The 23524-nt window shown below is 37.8% G+C and overlaps 1 protein-coding gene across 7 annotated transcripts in view; it reads right to left on the bottom strand.

Annotated features, from left to right (window-relative positions):
- The window catches only part of SDCCAG8 (SHH signaling and ciliogenesis regulator SDCCAG8), a 251048-nt gene that overhangs the window by 66981 nt on the left and 160543 nt on the right, over positions 1-23524 (bottom strand). For all 7 annotated transcript variants that reach the window (XM_058430700.1, XM_058430698.1, XM_058430701.1 and 4 more), the window contains 3 exons: positions 17541-17668; positions 15295-15403; positions 6526-6657 (listed from right to left, as the gene is read on the bottom strand). In XM_058430700.1, coding sequence (XP_058286683.1) covers positions 6526-6657; positions 15295-15403; positions 17541-17668 — 369 coding nt within the window. The remainder of the gene's footprint in view (positions 1-6525; positions 6658-15294; positions 15404-17540; positions 17669-23524) is intronic.

The raw sequence follows: 23524 nt of genomic DNA, 5'->3' as shown, positions 1-23524 counted from the left end.
GAGATAAAGATTAAGATTTCAGGCTTCTGTTTTCAAGCACTTTTCTGAAAATAGTAAATAGTGTTAATTCCCCAAATTAACATGTCAAATTAGATACAAATCAATATTATATTTTGTATTTTTAACACTGGCTTTTGAAGAATCAAATTTCTATGACAAACATAGAACTTATGGATTTGGTAAAGATCATCCTGAATCTAGTTTATAGAAGAATTACCTATTCTAAACTCATTACTAGATTGTTACACTTTGATCAGAAGCTGTATGTCTTTAGACAATGGTTTTTATGGATATAATTTAAACAATATATTACTGTACAAAAGGGGGAAAAACTCCCGTAAAACTGTGTAATTGACGAAACACCCGGGATTACTGGGAGTTGGTGAGAGTGAACGCCCAGATGAGAGGACACAGGTACTCAGCAGTGCTCCGCTGGCTCTGGGGCTTGTCCACTCTATACACTGGGGGATTTTCACACGGCTCTATTTTCTAGGGAGAAATATGTGAATTGATACTTACTTTAAAATAAAAACAGAAAAAAAAAATGGCACTGCCATCTTTAACATGAATTCCCTGGACTGCCTTTGTGGACACCAGGGGTTCCAAACCACCAGTTGAAAATTTAACTTTCTTCATTTTTACAACCTGAATGATCTTTACAATCAAAATTTAATGTACTCACATCTACTCCAACTTAAAACAAAATATTCCTTGCTCCAAAATGCCCCTCCCAATACATTCCCACCACCGGTGTCTCTCTTACTTCTCACTTTCCCTTGTAGCCAAATTTCCTGAACAAGTGGTTTACGTTTGCTAACTTTTCAGTCCACTCTCTTCTTGTTTCTGCACTCACTCTTCTACTAAACTTGCTTTGGTTCAGGTAACCAGTGATGACCGCACCGTTTTCAGCCTTCTGTAATCACTAGGCTTCTCTGGTGGAGCACTTCCTCCTTCCTGAGGCATCTCCGTCCTCCGGCACGCATCAGCATGTGCGCTTCAGTTTCCACTGATTTCTCAAGGTGCTTTCTTTCAGTTCCTTTGCCAACCTCAACGTTTCCTTTAAAAATGTTAGTGTTCTTTAGGAGTCAGTAAGCCCTCCTTTCTTCTTACTCTATTTTTTTTTTTTGCTCTAGGTGACTTCATTTACTCTCAAGGTTACAAATATCCTCTATAGGCCAGGGGAAATTTCTGTCTCCAGTCCAGACCTCTATCCTGAGCTCAGACCCTTACATCCACTGCTATTCAACCTATTCATTTGAACAATGCATTTGAACATTACATTCATGGCCAAAACGTAACGCTTGATCTCATCCCAAACCCAGGCCATCTCAACTCCAAATCAGCTTCTTTAGAGTGTTCCCTAGTTCTCAGTAAGTAGCAGCACTAGGCACCCATTGCTCAGGTCAGAAATATGGGTGTCATCCTTGACACGCTCCTCTTCTCCACCCAGCACTGCCAATCAAGTAACTCCTACTGGTTCTACTTCCTATAGGTTTCACCAATGTTTATGTCTGTCACCAATATTACCACTCCAGTCCAAGCATCATCATTGCTTGACTAAGTCCTCCAAAAGCTCCCTAATTGTTTTTTTGTTTGTTTGATTTTGTTAGACAAAGTCTCACTCTATCACCCAGGCTGGAGTGCAGTGGCGCCATCTTGGCTCACTGCAACCTCCGCCTCCCAGGTTCAAGTGATTCTCCTGCCTCACCCTCCCGAGTAGCTGCGGTTACAGGTGCTCGCCACCACGCACAGCTAATTTTTGTATTTTTAGTAGAGACGGGGTTTCACCATGTTGGCCAGGCTGGTCTCGAACTCTTGGCCTCTCAAAGGGCTAGGATTACAGGCGTGAGCCACCACGCCCGGCCCATAACTGGTCTTGAGTAAACATGATGGCTCTGCTCCAATCTGTTATCTACTGTGGAGTTAGAATACAATTTTTAAAATGCAAATCTGATCACATCTCCTCTATTTTTTAAAAAATCTTTTGATTTCTTCCCATTAGTAATGAGATAAAATAAAAGGTCCATGATAAAAACATAAAGACCAGCCGGGTGCAGTGGCTCACGCCTGTAATCCCAGCACTTTAGGAGGCTGAGGCTGGTGGATCACGAGGTCAGGAGATCCAGACCATGCTGGCCAGCACGGTGAAACCCCGTCTCTACTAAAAATACAAAAAATTAGCCAGGCATAGTGGCGGGCGCCTGTAGTCCCAGCTACTCGGGAGGCTGAGGCAGGAGAATGGCGTGAACCTGGGAGGCGGAGCTTGCAGTGAGCCGAGATTGTGCCACTGCACTCCAGCCTGGGTGTCAGAGTGAGACTCTGTCTCAAAAAAAAATAAAATACGATAAAATAAAAATAAAAACATAAAGACCCTGCCTTTAGGTCCAGCGCTTGCCTACCTCTCCAACCTAATTGTATGCCACACTTTCTTTTTCCCTTTATGTTGGACACACAGTTCTTGCTCTTCTTTGAGTACTATGCTTTCTTATCTCAAGAACTTCCATTTTATAGATTTTCTTTCTCTAGAACAGGAGTCAGTAAAATTTTTTAGGAGAGGGCCAGATAGTTCGCCAATTCCTGATCTAAAAGACTAATCATCTAATCCCACTGCTTACCGATTCAAATGTCATGTTCTCATTGAAGCTTTTCTTAACCAATGTTAAGTGCCCTGCTGGGGACAGTGGCTCACACCTGTAATCCCAGAGATTTGGAAGGCCAAGGCGGGGAAGATGGTTTGAGGTGAGGAATTCAAGACCAGACTGGACAACATAGCAAGACCTAGTATCTACAAAAAGTTTTAAAAATTAGGCCAGGCATGGTGGCTCATGGAGGCTGAGGTGGGCGGATCACCTGAGGTCAGGAGTTGGAGACCAGCCTCGCCAACATGGCGAAACCCTGTCTCTACTAAAAAATACAAAAACTAGTTGGGCGTGGTGGCAGGTGCCTGTAATCCCAGCTACTCTGGAGGCTGAGGCAGGAGAATTGTTCGAACCCAGGAGGCGGAGGTTGCAGTGAGCCGAGATCGCGCCACTGCACTCCAGCCTGGGCAACAGAGTAAGACTCTGTCTCAAAAAAAAAAAAAAAAAAAAAAAAAGAGCCAGGCGTGGTGGCTCATGCCTATAATCCCAGCACTTTGGGAGGCCGAAGCAGGTGGATCACAAGGTCAGGAGATCGAGACCATCCTGGACAACATGGTGAAATCCTGTCTCTACTAAAAGTACAAAAATTAGCTGGGCGTTGTGGTGTGCACCTGTAGTCCCAGCTACTTGAGAGGCTGAGGCAGGAAAATCATTTGAACCCAGGAGGCCGAGATTGCAGTGAGCCGAGTCGCGCCACTGCGCTCCAGCCTGGGCAACAGAGTGAGATTCCGTCTCAAAAAAAAAAAAAAAAAATTAGCAGGGCATGGTGGTATGTACCTGTAGCCCTACCTACTTGAGAGGCTGAGGAGGGAGGATCACTTGAGCCCAGGAGTTCAAGCTTACACTTCAGCCTGGGTGACAGAGTGAGATATTCTCTTAAAAATAATTTTTTAAAAAACAAGTTCCCTTATTAAAAGTACTTGAACCACAAAATATATTTCTCCTTCATAGAACTGGTCATTATTGTACAGTTGGCCCTTGAGCAACATGGGGGCTAGGAGCGTCAACCCCCTGTACAGTCAAAAATCCACGCAGAACTCTCGACTCCTCTCAAATTCAACTACCAACAGCCTACTGTTGACCAGAAGCCTTACTGATAATATAAACGGTTGATTAACACCTATTTGTATATGTATTATACACTATATTCTTACAATAAAGCTAGAGAAAATATTAAGAAAATCATAAGAGAAAATACCTTTACAGTACTGTACTGTTATGTATTGATGCCATAAGTTTATACTGTCTGTTTACAAGATGAATCATCTGAAATGACAGGCAGCTGCAGCTGCCAACTTCAATCTAAGCTACATATCCAGCAATGCAACTTTTGCTTGTAATGTCACGACTTTTCTCTGCTTCTTGAAAGTACTTCCAACATCACTAGTGGCACTCTGTATGGGTCCTACAGTGTTATTCAAGGTTTATGGCATTGCACTAAACATGATGAAAAACACATAAGAACTGCAGTAGATCACTTGTTATTGCAATAAGCAATTTACTGGAGAGAGAAACTGTTCACATGCAGATGATTTAGTACACACAGCGTTTTCAGTGGATACTTAAAATACTTGAGCTCCTCGCAATAGCAACAGGAGGTGGTCACAAAATTATCACAGTAGTACAGTGTGTACTACAGTTAATTTCATGCAGTTATGATTTAATACTGCATCTTCACATTTTACATTTCTCTCAATTGCAAATGGTACCATGTATGATCTGTGTTTGTGTATGTAAGTTTTGATAAATTTTAACTTTTTATAATAGATTTGCATATATTTTATGGTAGTAAATGATAAAGACCAGTATCTACAGATATTTTATGTATTCATGACATACCTAAATTTAAAACTTCTTTTCATTATTTCTAGGCTACATGGTTTGTCTGCAGGTTTTTTCAAATTGTTGCAAATCTCCAAAAATTTTCCAATAAATTTATTGAAAAGAATCTGTGCATAAGTGGGCCCAGACAGTTCAAATCTGTGTTGTTTAAGGGTCAACTATAATTAATTAGACAGTTATGAAATTCTTTTGCTAATATCCATCTTCCCTATAAGGATGTAAGCTCCATTAGAGTGGGAACTGTATCTATTTTGCTATTTTATTCCAGCATGCGGTAGAAAATGTGACACATAGCAGCAATCAATCAAATCAATCAATCAATGTTGAATGAATGAATCATTAATTTGCCACCTGACCTTCATTCAGCACGTTTGTCTTTCTTAGGCTTAGGTCTCCATCTGGAAATGGAGATGACAAATACAGCTACTTTCAAGGTTGCTTCAAGGTACATAAGGTAATATGCGTGAGAGCATTCTGGGAACTCTAAAGCAATACACAAATGTAAGAAAATAAATGGAAAGATGCCCCAGGTGCACAGGACTGGGGCAAGGGCTGGCCCAATGGCCAAGTCCTCTGGCTCGTTTTGTTGCCCTCTAAGAATGGTCTTTACTGTTTCAAAGGGTTGTAAAAAACAAAAAACAAGGAAGACTATGCCACAGAGACCACGTGTGGCCTGCAAAGTCCGAAATATTTACTCTCTGGCCCTTTACAGAAAACATTTGCAGACCCCGGGCCTGCAGAAGTGCCTGGGCTTAAGTAAACATGTTAATAGTGAATGAATAATTATTACTTTGCAAATATATCCATATTTTGGTATTTTGATAACTGACAAGCAGTGCCATCATCTGACTGCCTGTCTTCATTCAGTAAAGCAAGTAATCAATGTAAAAATACCTCCCCCCTCCCCAGGCTAATATGTTTACTTTATATTTAAAAAAAATACAAGGAGTCTATAAATATTTTCATTTCCTTCGATTATATCAAGAACGGTTTTTGAAACAGAGAAGGCATGGATGGCTGGGAAATGGTGTGGGGATGGAGAGCTGGAGGCCACACAAACTGTGTCCACTGGAAGGGTGGCTGCTATCATTGTGCATGCGGTTGTCATGTGGAAGTCCAAGTCTAAAGAAACCTATTCACTGTCTGCTGTGAAATACTGAGATTATTTTCTCCCCAGGGAATCCATTATCACAGAGAAATGAGAAATGGCACTCGGATAAAAAATAATAAGAGGCTGTGCTTATTGCCAAAAAAAAAAAAAAAAATCCCCAATACTGCACAAAAAGAAAAGGATTTTGGAGTCAAAAGATCAAGATTCAAGACTGAACTCTACCACTTATTCCATCTGTCACTTTGAGCAAACCTATCAGCCTCTCTGAGCCGAATTTCTTCATCCAGAAAAAGAGAATAATAATCATTGATGACATTTAGTGGGTGGCCTTTATGAGCCATGCGCTTTGCTATATTATATTTGATCTTTCTATCAAAATGCAAAGGAGATATGATTAGTGCCAACATATAGGTGAAGAAACAGTCACTCAGAGAACTTAAGTGACTTGCTCAAAGTAACGCCACTAGAAAGAAGCGAAGGTTTTGTTTGTAGTCAAGTTCTGACTCTAGCAATGCTATTAGTGCAACCTCTGATAAGATGTTTAACCTCTTTAGACCTACTATGTGCTTTACCTTACAAAAAACATATAAAACCTAATTTCTAGGAGAGATGATTTGAAATTCCTCCATATTACAATATTACCAACTTATACCTTAAAGGAAAATGGCTTTCCTTCATTCTTCCATGTTAAATCTAATTCTGTGTCTTCAGAGAATAACAAAAAGAGGATGTACTCTCCTCTTTGTATATAATAAGAACAACCTAAATTAAGGAAGCATAAATACATAAAATAAAATATTAGATTTTGAGCATGTCACGAGTAGCATAATGATGATGAATTCTACTTATTCCACAGCAATTCCCCTTCTGGGTGTAAACCAAACACATTCAATACGTGGGTGGCACATGAGTTGATCATGAAACCTTGATTACCTTTGCTTCATCGTCTCATGTACTCTCCCATGCTGGACACACTGTTTCTCCAATTCTTCATTTCTTCTCTGTAACTTTCCCAATTTATCATATGTATACCTTTTTTCTTGACTGAGTTGAGCTATTTCAGATCTAGAGAGGTGAAAACACAAAAATAATAGATGTTAAAGGTTCTTATTACTAGGGCATATTGTTATTATATAACCTTAACATTATCTTAAACTCCATACTTAAACATAATAGTATAATGAAAACTACATCCTTTGCAAAAGAAAATATTTCAGAAATGGCAAGATACATTGTAGAGACTCGCATGTTAGACAGAAAAAGGAATAACGACTTACTCTAATAGAAATGGCTTTCCTAAGGAATAAGACAAAAATGATAATGATCAAATCTCTCTTTTAAAAGACTATCGTTCATTTAACAAATACTTACTGAGTGCTTGTTATAGGCCAAACACTATGCTGTCAAAGAAGAAACCCTAGGCCTAATTTCTATAACAGAGTTTCTTTTAATTAACATAACCAGTTTAATGGCACACGGTTAAAATAAAAATAGTTCTTCAGTGGCTAATTTTATGTGTCAACTTTGTTGGGCCGTGGTGCCCAGACATTTGGCCATACATTATTCTGGACATTTCTGTGAGGGTGTTTTTAAGATGACATTAACATTTAAATTTGTAGACTTTGAGAAAAGCAGATTGCCCTCCATGTAGGCGGGCTTTATCCAATCCACTGAAGGTCTTAATAGAAAAAAGATTGACCTCCCCTGAGCAAAATGGCAATATCTTGTTTTTCATGTCTTAGATGACAATCCAAGTCTCAAACTTTGAAGAGCAGAAAGATGTTTATCCAAGAAAAATTATATTCCTTTCCTTGTATTAAGCAAACTCTAAATTACTGCCTACTGCCACCATCTCCTCACGCCCTAATGCCTAATCAGTTAGAATGGAGAGTTTAAAACTCTTGTATATTATGAGTCGTTTTCAGGTTAATGATTGGTTTGTTTTCTGAAGACTCCTGACATAAAATTAATTCCCTTCAAAGAAAGAATTCTTCCAGTAGGCAAGATAGCCTTTTCTTCCTTGTCAGGAAAGGATTTGGATTTGCTAAGGGAAATCTTGCTTTACAAATTGTTCATCCCAAGGACCAGGCTGCTCACGTGTATGGAGCAAAAACTCTTGCTTTAGGACAAAAACCAAACACCGCGTGTTCTCACTCATAGGTGGGAATTGAACAATGAGAACACGTGGACACAGGAAGGGGAACGTCACACTCTGGGGACTGTTGTGGTGTGGGGGGAGTGGGGAGGGATAGCATTAGTAGATATACCTAATGCTAAATGACGAGTTAATGGGTGCAGCACACCAACATGGCACATGTATACATATGTAACTAACCTGCACATTGTGCACATGTACCCTAAAACTTAAAGTATAATAATAATAAAATAAAATTAAAAAAAAAAAACTCTTGCTTTTGGTTCACCTCATTCTTCAATTTTTTTTTCATCTTGGTTCAAATGTCATCCCAAAGGAAGCTTGCCCTGATTAATACCTTGCAGTTCTCAATATGTCAGCACGTTTTTTGAAGCTACCTCTAGCCTTTATGCATACATTAGCTTATAATTTATTCTTTTAAATTGTGCTCTGTGCCTTGTCTTTCCTACCAGGTTCTGTATGACAGTATGGATTATCTCATTTTCAAGTTCAGATCAAGTGCTCAATCTACATTTGCTTCTCCTAATAAGAATCTACCCATATTTGAAATAGTCCAAAAGGAGTTAATAATGACTTAGGTTTCTCCTTTCAGAATCACATACAACACAAAAGAATTTAGAGGCAGTTATAATAAATTTTTGATCGGTATCCCTCCCAAGATTAGTATCTCCATCATACCATGCACTAAAATAAATTTCAAAAGAAGAAAAAAAATCCTTAAACCAGATTAGAAAAAAATGCAGAACATTGATCTTCTCTCAGGCACTTTCCAAGCAAAAGGCACTTTTAAAAAGAAAAATCACAAAGAAAAAAATAGATTTTACAATATAAAAATACAAAACTTTTATGCATAAAAAAATCCTATGTTTAAAATATCTCACAGGTTTGTGTGAGAGTATTCACTGTAGCACTGTTTCTAGAAACAACCCTTCTTTGCAATCCATAACCTGGAAACTTAACCAAGAAATCTGTCAACAGGAGCTTGGTTATGTTACTTACTGTTCTGATAATGTGGCTATTTATAAGTGATATTTATTGATCTAAAACTGTGACATATTGGTAAAAAAAGAGAAAACATTAAAAGTCAGCATGTATAATGTGATTTCATTTTATAATTTGGAAAAATATTTTGACACGCATACCAACTATTAATATTGGTTATTTCTGGATGGTAGAGTCAGGAATGTTTTCTTTGTTCTTTATTCATCCTTTTCCATACTTTCTAAATTTTTAAAATAGATATGTATTTTATTTTTTAAAATAAATTCATTCTGATTTTGAAAAAACTCATAATAAAACAAAATGTAGATGTCACTGGTGAGGAAGGTTGTGTGTGGAAGGAACAGGGAATATATGGGAGTTCTGTACTTTCTGTCCAGTTTTGCTGTGAACCTAAAACTGCTCTAAAACATAAAGTTTATTAATGAAAATCAATGTAGACAACAGGAAATTATTTACAAAAATAAGACAAATAAACATTAAAAGCATCATTTAATGAAACACTAACTGCACTCTCCATCAAAATTCCAATTAGAAAGTATAAGAATATTGAAAATCTCTACGGAAGAAACACAAATGATCAATAACATTTATAACATATTCAATTTCACTATTATTCAAAAAATAGCACAACAAAACCAGATACTACCACCAAATATTTACTGCACGCCACCCGTATAACAAACAGTGAAATCCATCCTTTACATTCATGATCTCAATTAATCCTATAAGGTACTTGTAAGGGTTTATTTTCTTTTCTCTGTGAGGTAAATATGAAGTTGAATGATTTGCCTAAGGTCATCCAAGTAGCCAAGCCCAGATACTACTTAGTCCCCCTCTAAAGGGATGGTTCCACCCACTGTGCAATATTGCCTCTCATTCTTTTTTTAAAAATCTCACTTCTTTGTAATGCTATTTACTAATATGGCTACATATACAGTGATTAGAAGTTAGTGTAGTACTTAAGCAAGGTAAAACACATTAATACCCTTAAGAGGATTCATCGTCTTGGACCATCGATTAAGGAAACAATCAAAAATTTAGATTTAGGTACAAAGTTTTTGTTGTATTATTATTCAAAATGGTTAAAAATTGGAAGCATCTTAAAAGCCTAATAATTCTTATACATGCATATCATTTAATAAGGTTTTGTTTTCAGAGTATCTACTGATACACAAAAATGTTCATTAGATATCAAATGAAAAAGCAAATGCAAAACTGTATATATGGTATAATCTCAATCACACTATAAATGTACACAGACATACACATGAAAAATGACTGAAGGGAAATATATGAGAGGTAAGAATAGTTATCTCCGGATGGTAGTGGCACAGCAAATTTTCCTTAATTCTTCTTTGCATTTTCCAAATTCCCTGCATTGAGGATGTCTTACATAATCCCAAAAATATAAATGTTGTTTATAAAGTACATATCACTATCAAGTGTGTATTACAACAATCTTTTTTTCTGCTTCGCACATTTTTGTTTTTTTCTCTATTTATAATTGTAATTTGCCTACCAACTTCCATTTTTCAATAAAAATTTGACATATATGCCTGCACATCATCCTTTTTCTGTCTGGAGCTCATGATACGTTCCTAGAACTAGTAGTTTGCAAAGCTCAAAGAGTAAACTTACAAGTTTTCTGTCAGTTCGGAGATACATTTCTGGCATGATTATCCTGTGTCATATAAAAGGATAATTGACTCTAATCCATTTTCATAGAAAATTTAGGCAATTTCTGGCTTTACAGAAGCATGAACTTTCCCCTGTATTTTTATATACCAGTTATGTTGTATAACTGCATTTGCATGAAATATATTTTACTACTATAATTCGGATTAAAATGATAATTGCTTTCAAAGGGAAATACAGTATCTTAATTTTTTATTCTTTTAGCTTCTAGTTTGACTTTTGTTAGCAATTAGCAGAGGCCAATATCAGTCTCCTCTTGTAGAAAATATAATTTTTATAGTATCCCAACCTAACATCATCTAAACATGCAAAGGAAAAAAACAGTTCAACCGGGTGTGTGTTCTTCACCTCAATTAAACTCACACAGTTGGATACCTACTGTTGCCAAAACAGTAATATAATTTATACATTATAGTCCACACAGTAAAACTACACTAAAAGTCATTTAACAATATTTATAACACCATAAAGTATAGTGTTAAAATATATGAACTGCAATATGTACCAAAATTATAAAATTTGTTTCTCATCATCAGTGATTAAAACCAGGATCATTGCTCTAGCCTCAATACTCACAACCCTGGTGACAGATTAGAATTCAAATCTTAATGATCAATTTACAATTAACAAGATAGAAGTGAAACAAATTAAACCAACCATTATACATAACGAGACCCCGTGGACTCCCATTGTTCCTCTTAATTACAAAACACAAATCACAAATACACAATGGGCAATGTTAGACATCAGTCCACAAGCCTCACAACCCAGAAAGTGACAATGACAGAAAAGAAAGAAGCAAAACCACATAGACCCTGGTTCTACGCTCTATCCTGTTCTTTTCAATGTACAAGTGGTGGAAGCTAAAACCTAGCGCACACTTCCCTCCACTCTGTGGCTGGCAGAGGCTCACTCCTTGCCAGCATCCAATCCTTCCCAGCTCTCCCAGGCCAGGTGTTAGATAGCACTGCAAACCACACTGCAACGTTTTACTGCTGATTCATCTAAGTGCGTGGGGAGAGCGAACACTTCCTTCACTTTGATAAAGAAAAATCACAGTTGTACCAAAGACATTTAAATAGCTCCGTTTACCTCCCTCAAAAAACAACCCCATAACTGTAATAGGCTCTCAGAGTACTGGGGAATACAGAAGGAAGGATAGCGAAAGTTTATGTGAGCTTCAACTAAAATCAGCCAGAATGTCTGCCTGGTGCCAATTAAAAGCAAAATGGAATTAATTCTCTTGCCTGATGGTCAAAAACAAGCTATATAAAATGCACAGAATCAGCAGTTCATTTTAAGTTTTAAAATGGGATGTGCCATTCACAAACCCCGGGGTTACAGACACCACTACGTGCAGTGTGGAGTACACACAGTGCACAAACTACTGTGCTAATCACTGTGGAGGCTTCCAGAAAACAGAAGCAGTCATCACTGCCATAATGTGACTTACGGTCTACTTGGGGAGAAAACACATGCAACAGACACACACACGGAGGTACCATTTCAAAACATTTTCACAGAGCAACAGAGCAGCCTAGCAGGAAGCTGGGGCAGAGAGTAAGTGTGTACGTGCACGCCGAGCCCATGCTGTCAGCTTTCCCGTCATTCTGCATGGGCTTCAGTCAAATGACTAGATCTGTGAGTTTAAAATCTTGTTTTAAATGGTAGGAATCTATTTGTTTAGTTGGTATTTTGAAAAACAAGACTCAATGTTGCTAGTGACAGAGGAGGGAAAAATATGTCTTAATTATTGCTCAATACAAAATAAATACACTTACTTTCAAGAAGAATTTTACTGTAATACTCTGAGGAAAAGCTGGACCAAAATTACCATATGGATTGCATAAGTATAAATTTGGAGGCTGAGTTTCCACAATGACAAAACTTTAGAAACTCCAAGATTTTCCTTACCTCAAAGCACAGGAAAAATTATTTATCCCAATAGTTTGGCATGGGACATGCAGAGGCACACTCCCGGAGGGCTTCTTCAGGGTTTACTACATTAACAATTTGTACTTTAAAAGAAGCAGTTTAAGCCCCTCAAGTTTTATAGATGGTTTCAAAGCAGAAGGTAACATCAAAATGGAATGTAAAATTTAACATGAATGAGTTACTGAAAATGTCATAGTAGGAAGCCAGGGAGAAATGAAACTGGAACTAAAAGAAATCAAGAGCAAACAACCCTAAAATCACAATTTGTCCTATTCACTACTTTCTTGTGAGGCGCACAGAATGCACTTTTCGTAAGTTTTAGGGGCGCTTGAGAGTTTTAAAAATAGTAAGTAACAATTTATCAAGTGTTTACTACTTGCCAGGCCTTGGTTGAGTCAAATCGTAAAGTTAGAGTAGGTGCCTGCTTTAATTCATCAGAGTTACAAAATACAACTAGATCCACATTTTCCTGATCTGGCTGTTTTAAAAAGGCTTTCATTGTGGCATAGACTTATGTCCGTCAGAAAATGACAGTCAGACTTTCCCTGGCAAAGACAATAGCTATGTAAAGTGATACCCAAATTACCAGTCAAGACCCTTAAAAATGCTACCAGTGAAAATAATAGCAGCTACTGTGTATTACTATGTGTCAGGCACTGTGCTAGGCACTTGATACGTGTATGTATGTGTATCTATATACATAATTCTAATTCCCATAACAATCCTGCAGTGTGGCTTTAGAAATGTTTTTACAGAAGCTGACGTTTGGGGAGATGGGGCCATGTACCCAAGGTTACAAAGCTCCAAGTGGGAGCGTGAGATTCAAACCTAGTTCCTCTGAATTGCCACGTGTTCTTTACTGCACACCGCCAGCCATCAACAATGGAACAGACTGGCATCAGAAGTCAGATCAGGAGGTGCGAATAGCACCACACCTATTTGTTTCATTCATTCATCATTTATTCATTAAGTGCCATCTATGTGTCAGATACAAAAGAATACATCCAATTTACAAAGTAGTGTTCAGGAGCTGGAGGAATGAGAAGCAGGAGGAGCAGTAGAGGTGCTGAGTTAGACCAGTACAGGCTAAGATGACAGATCTAGAGGAGGAAAAAGAGGGCCTAGGGGCACAGAGTAAGTTAACCGTTACGTGCCAAGGACGCTTACTTCTCCACGGAAATTTAAAGGTTAATTTTTCCTTCCCAAACGTTCTCATCATAACTACTGTGGCTTGAATTTTCTTTAGCAATAGATGTAAAATACTGTAATTACCGTAGAAAGAACATATACTTTGGAACCAGAAATACCTGTGTTAGAACCCCAGCTCTCCCACTCACCAGTTATTTAAACAGTTTTGGTTTCCTTATCTGGAAGATAATAATTCCTGCCTCAAGTTGTGGTGAGAATTAAATAACATCTACCAAGCACCTTTTTGTCTCTTTTATAGAATAAATTTCCCTAATTAGGTCTCCTTGGAGAGCAAGATCAGTAATCATTCACAAACCAATTTTAGACCTAACACATTTATATAAAACCCAGATTAATATCATTTTATCCCTAAATGATACAATCTGGTTTGTTTTCTTCTAACAAATTACTTTTGGATCTATGTGGTGCAAATCAAGTATTTCTGGTTAAGAATAGCTACTGTGGATATTTTATGGGTCTCTTTCATGACAAAATCATTTGGTTTTCTTGGTCAAATTTCCTTGAAATATCTGGTATTTTGGCATCTAGGTTTTCCCCTACCAAAATACAATCTTAGTATATGCTAGGAAGGTGTGCATGTCAGAGTACATTCTTGGTGGTTACAGGAGCCTCTGCCTTCCTGTGAGCAGGGAGAGTTGGATGCACGAGCCCTCTGATTCCCCAGAAGATTCAGGGATGGGGGTTCTATCAGCTAAGACAGTTTGTTGATGCAGGATTCCGAGATGGAGCTCAGAGTGATCAGATATGCCCTGATCCTCCCAGAAATCCTCTCCGAATGAAACATCTAGGTCAGTAGTTTGTTTGCTGAGCCATATTTCCTGCTCTCAATAGATCTACGTGAGTTTCAGAAAAATGCAGAAGAGAAGATACACAGGCTATTTTTTTCATTAAGTTATCACATAAAGTAATATTTGACATCTTATCAGTTATGTGAATATTGCCTTCTATAGTTCAATTTAAAGTGATTCTGTCCAATGTCATTCATTTACAAAAGAAGAAACTATAGTCCAAGTAGGTCAAATAAATTTGTCCAAGATTATTCAGTTACTGTCAGAGCTGAGATGAGGAGTCGGGCTTCTTGCAGTTTAGAATATAAAATAATTTATTCATTGAGATAATCTGACTAGAAAGTGTATAGAAAAAAGTCATTAAGATTCCAATCAATGGATTTATAAAAGAGTAGTACGCCTATAAAATGAATGATGGCTGTTCTATTAAAATATAACAATTTTAGGAGAAGGGAAGAATAGTTTTGGTTTATTTATTTCAAAGTACCATCTACTTTCATTCTTATATATACACATTTCATCTGTTATCATTTAACCTAAAGATAGCTTTTGTGTTCATGGTGAATTGTAACAATAGATTAAAATGTGTTAACCATACCAATGTAAGATTTTATAACTGCTTGATTTATCTGCATCTTTATGTTATTACCATATTGATCCTTATTTCCTGAAATTTCACAGTTTTCAATTCTAAATATTAAAACGTCAAACAATAGTACATACACATAATCATGAAAAAACATAAAAGTGTATGGACAATTAGGAAAATGTCCATATGTAGAAAATATTTTCAAAGAAAACATCAGCAGATACCTAATTTTGACATTAGACTATAAAACAGTGTAAATGCTGCTTTTCAAGAAAAAATTAGAGTAATCACACACAGTGCTCTTGAAAGTATTCTATAACATCACCTACCTGGTTTTTTGAGAGATTTGTTCCAGTTTCTTGGCTAATGTACAGCATTCTTCCTTTAACTTTGTCAAAAATGTATTCTGGGAGGTCAGCAACAAATACTGCTCATTTTCTAGAAATAACAATAAACCCCCACCAACATAAGATGTTTATGGTTGTCGCTCTGCAGTGCTTCCATACATAGAGTGGTAAAGTGCTTAGATCCTACACATTTCCAATAAGCCACTAGATCACCTTCAATGTCCTAAGTCAAAGGACTTATCATCTGGAAAGACACTCAATCTTGGGAGTCATTTATTTTCAACATAATTATACACCAGAAACATTTTTCATCATACCAGCTTGGTGTAACATTTTAACATGTTAATAAAGTGTCAAATACCTCAAGTGGAAGCATAGATGCGTATATCTTTGCAATATGCAAGATATTATATTTTTATTTTGACAATTTTACTATAAACAGAGTGTCAAAAATTATCACAACCAGATAACTCAAAACTAAAATCATCGAGGAATTCTCTTCTACACTGTAATTCATGCTTTGTTTCGTATTTGCACACATGGTTTACTACCACCACCACCCCCAATGTTGCATACACTTCTCTAATTATGAAGGTAAAAATGTGTATTTTCTTTAGAATTTTAATTTCATTGTCAACAGCATGAGCTTCAATGGAGATCTGGTCAAAGAAACGGAAAACAGTGTGATTTTGTGTATATGTGTACAAGACAAAAGGAAGTGTTCTTAAGGTGGTTTTAACAGTTAAATACACTCTAATCTAGTGCTTAGATTCCGCCCAAGACTCTGATCACGAGGATCATGCAAGCAGTAGGGGCAAAAACAATGATTTATCCTACAATTTCCTCTTTTTGTTTTTAGTGGAAAAACATCTACTAAACCTGGCGAATTTTCATTTCTTCTGGCCAAATGCTGTTAGAAGAAAATCTCTACTGAAAGTGCTAGAGGGAATTATGTGAGTCGATATGACATCTGCCTCTTCATAAGTAAATAGATTATTTAATGACTTGCATGTTAGTAATTTTTCACCCATAGGATAAGAAATAATTTTTCACTGTGTCATCAAATACAATATATTAATACATTAAATCATATGAAAATTACCTCCAAGCATAAGTTTTAAGAGTCCTTTATTTCTTTTCAATTTTAGCCAATGATTAGCAAAAAGTATATAGCATACAAATCAAAATAAATCAAGGCACTAAAATTAAGCAACATTTTTCTGGAAGAGACAGGATCAATTAAACTTTTGTTTTAATAGTACAATCAGTGTGGAGTATGTGGTGTTGAATTATAATGACTGACACTGTCTTGTTTTGACTAACACTGTCTGTGAACACACAACTCAAAAGTGAAAGAAACTACATAATGCTCTGACTGAACAAATCAAACTGTCTATTTTCAAAGTGCATTTTACTTTCAAATTAAAGGTAAAGAGTTACTGGCCAACTCAGTCTGCAGAATAGTGCCAGTGTGATGAAAGATGGCAATTTTTAGCCAAGCTGCCAGCTGTGGTCAATGCCTTGTATTAGTGAATTTTAACAGCAGTTGTGAGAACTTGAAAAATGCAAAGGATTAAACATCACTCTAGATTGGGTTGGGGGAGGTGGGGAAATCATACAAATGCTAAAAATGTTCGAAGCTGCAAAGATTAAATAAAGGAACATATCAATTTGGAGCCACTGAATTACATCCAGCTGCGACAGTGAATTAAGAACCGATTAATGGCTAAAGCTTTTCTCCAGTTTGGATGCTGAAGCAAACTCATTAGGCTTTTAGAGTAGCTATAATGTGTGTACTGTGGGAACTGTTCAATGCTATTCAGGAGACTCTAACTGTAAGCTCAGAGCATTTCCCGCAGAGCTTCTGATGCTATTTTCTTTATATAACATGTGTGCCTGAAAACCCAGCCAAAAACAAGCCCTTTGTTTTTCTACTTTGTTGTGGTCTCTCTCAGCTTTACGTTTCTTGAACACAGGTAAATAAACTCATAATCCAGATGGTGCAACAGATGTGAGAGCAGCACTCTGAAATCAACAGACAGTGGGCAATACTTTCCATTTTCTCTTTTAAACGCTAACTAATATGTAATTCGGAATCTCCGGTGTAGTTAGCATCTGCTCCCTTCGGCCAGCCAAAGGTTACAGGTGTTCCTGATGTCATTTCACAGTAAGGCGTGGGCCTGGCTTGCGAGCGAGTGCCCAGGCTCTAATCTTTCCCTACCACCTACCAGTTTTGTCATGCTGGGCCTCCATTTGCTGTATCTTCTGTGTCAGCTCCTGCTCTCTTTGCTGGGCCTGAAGGGCTTGGGCCTTTGCTTCCTTGCTAAAGCTCTGCTGAATGCTATCTTTTTCCTGTCTGCAAAACAGAGAGGAGACATACAGAAATTTAATCTGCAGATGCACAAACCCTCATCATGTCCCCTATAGACCAGAGAGAGCTGATACGTAGTAAATTGTTAAGCATAAGAAGACAAGGACCTTTCTATTGACCCTCCCCCACTTTAGGGGGAAGATCCAAACAACCTTCCATACAATGTTAAATACGTGCCATGAGTCCAAATGGACTAAAGTGTGCAGTGTCAAAACATCATAACAACTAAATAATGGTATTTCGTAACTTTAAAACACAAACCTTTTTTCTCTAACATTCTTAATGTTTTACACTACCAATGAATGTTTCATCTTCCGAGTGGTCAATGTTTCCTAGACATACGGGAACTCTAGGAACACAACTTATATTCTGAAAACTGAGCCTTGTAGACCACTTCCGTTTTCACTCTAAACTTAAAATGGAATCTTAAATATAATGCAGGATCCTCTATGTAGAGGCGAGTAAGTGATTCTGCAGTGCCACATGCATGTTTTCACTAAATATCTTCACACATCAGGCCATATAATGTGAATATGAATACAAATATGAATACGAATAACTTCCCCCAGCACTTCATAATAAAATCCCTCGTGGGTCATGTTGAAAGAAATTGCAGGATGAAAAGCTTCTGTAGTCAGACAACATCCCATCGTACTGTGATAGGACACTGACCTATCCCACTGGGTCAATAACCAAGCACAGTGGCTCCAAAGAGAGAAACTTCCTAAACAACTAGAACCTGGGGAATGCAAAGGACCTCAATGCTGGCAGCACTGTGGATACTGACAGTGTGTGTGTGCATGTACACGTGCACACACACACACACACACACACATATTAGGATGGTTCTTCAAACTCTAAATAGGGGTAAGTGATATGAGGGTTTCCTTCAATTAACTGACTTAGTTATTTCTAACTCCTGATCTCCTTGTGGGCATTTCTCATCCATGCTACTTTAGTTTACTAATTGAGATATTTACTGCTTAGCCTTTGCCAAACTAAAAATAAACAATTCCATAAAGCTATCACTACTAGTCTATGTACCGCTGTGGAACTTCAATTCACTGGCTTCTAATTATAAAGCAACATAAGGAAAGCCTGTATTAAAATTGGTCAATGCATGTGGTAATGTCGTAGTGTAAAATTCTGGAATGAAAATACACCCACACCTCACTCAAACGGAATCATCAGGGGTCCATGCTAAATGTGAAGTAAGGTCCTGTCTGGTACTTCTAATAACACCTCCCCCGGGATGTGGTCCAAGGTCTTGCGTCGCACTCAGTTCCAAACTAGTATATACAACAAATGGATAGTCAGACTAGGCTACTTTTTGCTTCCCCAGTCACACCATATATTTTCTGGCCATGGATCACTGCACATGTCTCTTCCTCTTCCTGGAAAGCCCCGCAACCTGCCCACTCAATCCCCCGTAAGATGTATACATAAAACTACCCCCTTCAGGCCTAGCTCAAAATTCTTCCCCTCTCCTTCCTCTCTCCTGAATTAACTATTCTTCCCTCAATGACCTCAATATATGTTGTGTACATCGTACAAAGATAGTATTTATCACACTTTAGTTATTGTTTTACATGTCTGCTTCCTTTGTCATCTTTGTCTGTCTATACCCTCAGCCCAGCTCAGTGCTTGGCACACAGGAACTGGGCAGTGAATATTTCATGATTGGATATTGTTATACTCTTGTCATAGGGGAAAGGAAGGCTGCTATCTTTACGTGTAGCTGGAGAATCTGCTTAAGTCTTACGAGAGGAGGCAAAAACTTTTCAGACATGTTAGAAAAAGGTGCTTGGAAGAGAATGGTTCTAATGGCTCTGCCAGCTGCAGACCGTGCTGCTGAAGGAGTCAGCTAAAAAAAAAAAGAAAGCCCTGTGGACTCTAACCATCCCTAAGTCAGACCCCCTGCTGGGGCAGGAGACAGAGATAGAAACCTGGGGCTCTGCAACCCCTAACAGTTGGGTGACATAAATGCATTCTCCAACACCAATGCCCATCTGAGAGTGAAAGGGGCACCATTAATAATTATACCAAGATAACAGTCACAACTGAAACTACCCATCACAAACTGGTACTTACAGTTCCCCAATGTAAAGGGGTTGTCAATCTCACCATTATTTTTTAGAATAAGCTGTCTAATTACCGATATTCTAAATTGACTATAGGCCAGGCACGGTGGCTCACATCTGTAATCCCAGCACTTTGGGGGGCCAAAGTGGGCAGATCACTTAAGGCCAGGAGTTAGAGATCAGCATGGCCAACAAGGCAAAGCCCCATTTCTACTAAAACTACACAAATTAGCTGGGCGTGCTGGTGCATGCCTGTAATCCCAGCTACTTGGGAGGATGACGCAGCAGAATCACTTGAACCTGAGAGGTAGAGGATGCAGCAAGCAGAGATTGTGCCGCTGAACTCCAGCCTGGGTGATAGAGTGAGATTCTGTCTCAAAATAGATAAATAAAGATAAAAAATAAATTGACTATAGAAAAGAACTACTGTCATAATTGAAGTCCTTTTTATAAAATAAAACAATTTAAAAGATTTCTACCAACAAACGTTGAGTTACGTGTCAACTGATATTTCTTGAATCCTTCCCCAAATTTCCCTCTATTTGGGAAACTATACATTATGTTTCATTGCCTAGAAACATGACATAATTTTGCTTTCCAACCTCCTTTCCCCTTCCACTTTCCTATGCTGCCTTCTCTCCTCTCTTGCAGGTTCTGACTTGGTAGGCTTTTTATAAATTCCCAGAATGTTAGAACTAAAAGGGAACCTCAAATGAGTTTCATCAAACCCTCTCAGTTTGGAAGAAAAAAACCTACTAAAAAATCCCCAAGGGTCACAAAGAATTTAAAGTCTGCTTATAGGTTGCATAGTGAATGATTTAAAGGCAGAGGTAGGATTAAAATGTTTTTATTTAGGGAACCCTATTTTATAATACTCTAGAGCAGGGGTATGCAATCTTTTGGCTTCCCTGGGTCACACTGGGAGAATCGTCTTGGGCCATACATAAAATACACTAAAACTAACACTAAAAACTGCTGGTGAGCTGGGGAAAAAAAGGAAAAGAAAAGAAAAGAAAAGAAAATCACACAAAAAAAATCTCATAATGTTTTAAGAAAGTTTACCAGTTTGTATCAGGCTGCATTCAAAGCCGTCCTGGGCCGCCAGTGGGACAGCTTACTCAGCTTGCGGCCTGGATGGTTTTGAATGCAGCCCAACACAAATTCATAAACTTCCTTAAAACATTATGAGATTTATGCACGGGCCTTTTTGTTTTTTCCTTTTTAGCTCACCAGCTATCATTAATGTTAATGTCTTTTATGTGTGGCCCACAATTCTTCTTCCAGTGTAGCCCAGGGAAGCCAAAAGATCAGATACACTGCTCTAGAGGTAATACAATAATGGATTGAAAAAATTATAAAAAGCACATAGGCATTCAAGGAGCAACTAGAGAAGAATGTAAATCAATGCATTAAATATTTATTAGAACTCTCTTATGTGAAAGGTACTCTGCTAGGCACTGGGTCAAATAAAGATAAATAAGACATGCTCCTTGCCCCTAGTAGGGAGTTCAAAATGGCCAAACACAAAGTAGATGGTAAAATACTTCGTAAGAAAGGTACAAGGGGAAAATTTACCAAAGCATAACAAAATGAGAATCAAATCCAGCTGGGTGTGAGAGCCTGGTGAAGGATGGTCAAGCCAGTCTCTCCAATTGGTTTGCTTTAATTCCCACTCAAAACACTGAGTAAAAAAGAATTTCTTGGTAGTTATGGGGCTGAAAGATTTATTCACAATCGCTCAAAATGGGAAACAACTTAAATGTGCATCAACTGTTCAATGGATAAACTGTGGTATAGTCTAACCATGGGTAGGAAGAGTAGAAATAAAAAGGAACAATGCTACATACAGCACTTGGCTGAACCTCAAAAGCAATACACGTAGTTTAAAAAGCCAGACACCAAAGACATATATTACGATGTCATTCACAGGCCATTCAAGAAAAGTAAACACTAAGGGACAGAAAGTAGATCCGTGTTGCCAGGATTTGGAAGTAGGAGAGGGGTACCAGTGAGCAAAAGGGCACAAGGACACATTTTGGGTTGATATAAATGTTCTATGTTATGACTATGATCTTTCCACAATTCCATATATTTGTCAAACCATATTTACCTGCACAGTTAGAAATTGGTGATATTTTATTATATTTAAATTTACCCCAATAAAGCTGATTCTTAAAAGGGGCAAATCAGTGGCTCACACCTGTAATCCCAGCACTTTGGGAAGCCAAGGCAGGTGGATCACTTGAGCCCAGGAGTTCAAGACCAGCCTGGGCAACCTGGTGCAATCCATCTCTACAAAAAAATATACAAAAATTAGCCAAATGCGGTGGTGTGTGCCTGCACTGCCAGCTACTCAAGGAGCTGATACAGAAGGATCAATTGAGCCCAGGGAGGTCGAGGCTACAGTGAGCCATAACTGCACCACTGCACTCCAGCCTGGGCGACAGAGTGAGACCCTGTCTCAAAAAATAAAAAATAAATAAAAATAAATAAATTAAAGGAGGAGCAAATGGTCTAGAATAGGAACATCCACTTTTATTCTCCAAGTTATTCACATCACCTGTAATTCAGGAGTATGTAGGCCATGTCAATGTTTTCTTCATAAAAATTCAGAATTAAAGGAGTGAACGAGTACTGGCTAGGCCTCAAACACAGATTACATATACATGGAAGCATAGTCATTCCTTTTCACCAGTTATAGTTCTGGTTGATTGCATTTTCTAAAAATGGTCACAATGATATTTACCATCCCATTTTTTAGAAACGGGACTGAAGCATTAAGCTTATATTTTTGATACTCAACTTCTTCATATCATTTATTATTTTAAATCTTGCAATTTAAAAAATGTTCATGTCACAGAGAAAAATGATTTGTTAAACAGATTTTTTAAAGTACATTTTCTAATGATGTTAAATTTAGCTCAACAATGACCCTGGGACGGAAAAAATGAAAGGCTCAAGTCTGGGAACAAGGACCTGGTAGTTGTGGGGTTGAGGCACCAATCCCACCTTCCATGTTCCTACTCACCTTTTCACTGATGTCTGAAGTTCCAATGTGAGACATACAACTCTTTTGGCTAAAAGGTGTTTCCCTTTTAAGATAAAATTCTGTGAACTTTGTGATAGTAGCATATTGGTATGAAAAAACTTGTGAGAATTTATAACATGCTTACTGGCTGAAAATCATTAAAGAATACAGATAGAAGGGGCAGGGAGGTGCTGGGTACCGATGTGAGTTTAGACAGAAAATGTACATTTGTCCCAATATTGGTGCTATTAGCTTTGATAGCTTAACATCATTGGTGTGCCAGACGATATTTAACAACTGGCCTCCAGGGGACAGGAAATCCCTCTTTTGTAGTATTCACCAATTTTCAGTGTAGACATTTCCACCATGCTGTATTTTAAGCTACCAAAGTGACATCACTGAATACCAAGTTGGGAAGAAATACACATAATTGGCTCTCATGAGCTGGTACAAGTCAGACTCAGCAAAACAGCAGTTAGGTGAGCTCTCCCAGGCCTCTCTACTGTAAAGTTACTCTTTTCCTCTCTGTATCAGGTTGGCGCAAAAGTAATTACTTTCAATGGCAAGAATCACAATACTTTTGCTCCAACTTAATAAGAGGTAATTTGTTGGGAGATGCTGAGACTATGCAAACATCCTATTCTTCATCGAGCTCTCACCTAATAGTTTTACATCCAAAAACGACTTTTTCACTCCATCATTCTTTCTCTACTTTTTAGTTAACATTGTATT

The sequence above is a fragment of the Hylobates moloch genome, unplaced genomic scaffold (assembly GCF_009828535.3).
Source record: "Hylobates moloch isolate HMO894 unplaced genomic scaffold, HMol_V3 SCAFFOLD_18, whole genome shotgun sequence".
Classification (NCBI taxonomy): Eukaryota; Metazoa; Chordata; class Mammalia; order Primates; family Hylobatidae; genus Hylobates; species Hylobates moloch.
Note: the sequence above shows the minus strand (reverse complement) of the source record. Positions and strands in the feature narration are given on the sequence as shown.